General features: G+C 57.3%; 2 protein-coding genes across 2 annotated transcripts in view; both read left to right on the forward strand.

Annotated features, from left to right (window-relative positions):
• LOC119588786 (cGMP-inhibited 3',5'-cyclic phosphodiesterase B-like) overlaps window positions 1-396 on the forward strand; it is a 13138-nt gene extending 12742 nt beyond the window's left edge. Inside the window, 3 exon segments of the mRNA XM_037937432.1 lie at window positions 40-238; window positions 240-283; window positions 315-396. Coding sequence (XP_037793360.1) covers window positions 40-238; window positions 240-283; window positions 315-396 — 325 coding nt within the window.
• The window catches only part of LOC119588787, a gene marked incomplete in the record, with an annotated part of 27513 nt that overhangs the window by 19307 nt on the left and 7658 nt on the right, over window positions 1-548 (forward strand).

Consider the following 548-nt stretch of genomic DNA (forward strand, 5'->3'; position numbering starts at 1 on the left):
ACGCCTATACTAACCCCCTCCCCCGGGTCCCCCTCCCCCAGGCGACGAGGAGCAGTCCCTAGGCCTCCCGATCTCGCCCTACATGGACCGCACGAATCCCCAGCTCTCCAAATTGCAAGAGTCCTTCATCAACCACCTCGTCGCCCCGCTCTGCAACGCCTACGGGGAGGCGGGCCTGATGCCGGGCGTGTGGCAAGACTCCTGCGAGGACGACGAGGCTGAACCCAAATCTCAAGCGGGACGATTTTTTCCCTGACGAGGACGAGGACGATCCCCCCCACCAGCGAATGGGAAACACGGCCAACCCAGAACAGCGGACGCACGCGCAAGATCTTCTGCTTGCAAACGCAGCACCTGCAGGAGAACCACCAGCACTGGGTGATAAAATTAAGGTAATGAGGGGGCCGGATGGCTGGGAGGCGCTGGAGGTCTAGGAGTAAGCTGTGCTGGAGATAATGAGGCCAGTGTGATGGTGATGACGAGAGTGCTGTTTGATAGCAGTGATTATGAGGAGAAGTTAGAACAATAATAATAATGATTGTTATTGG

Source organism: Penaeus monodon, chromosome 24 (genome assembly GCF_015228065.2).
Source record: "Penaeus monodon isolate SGIC_2016 chromosome 24, NSTDA_Pmon_1, whole genome shotgun sequence".
NCBI lineage: Eukaryota > Metazoa > Arthropoda > Malacostraca > Decapoda > Penaeidae > Penaeus > Penaeus monodon.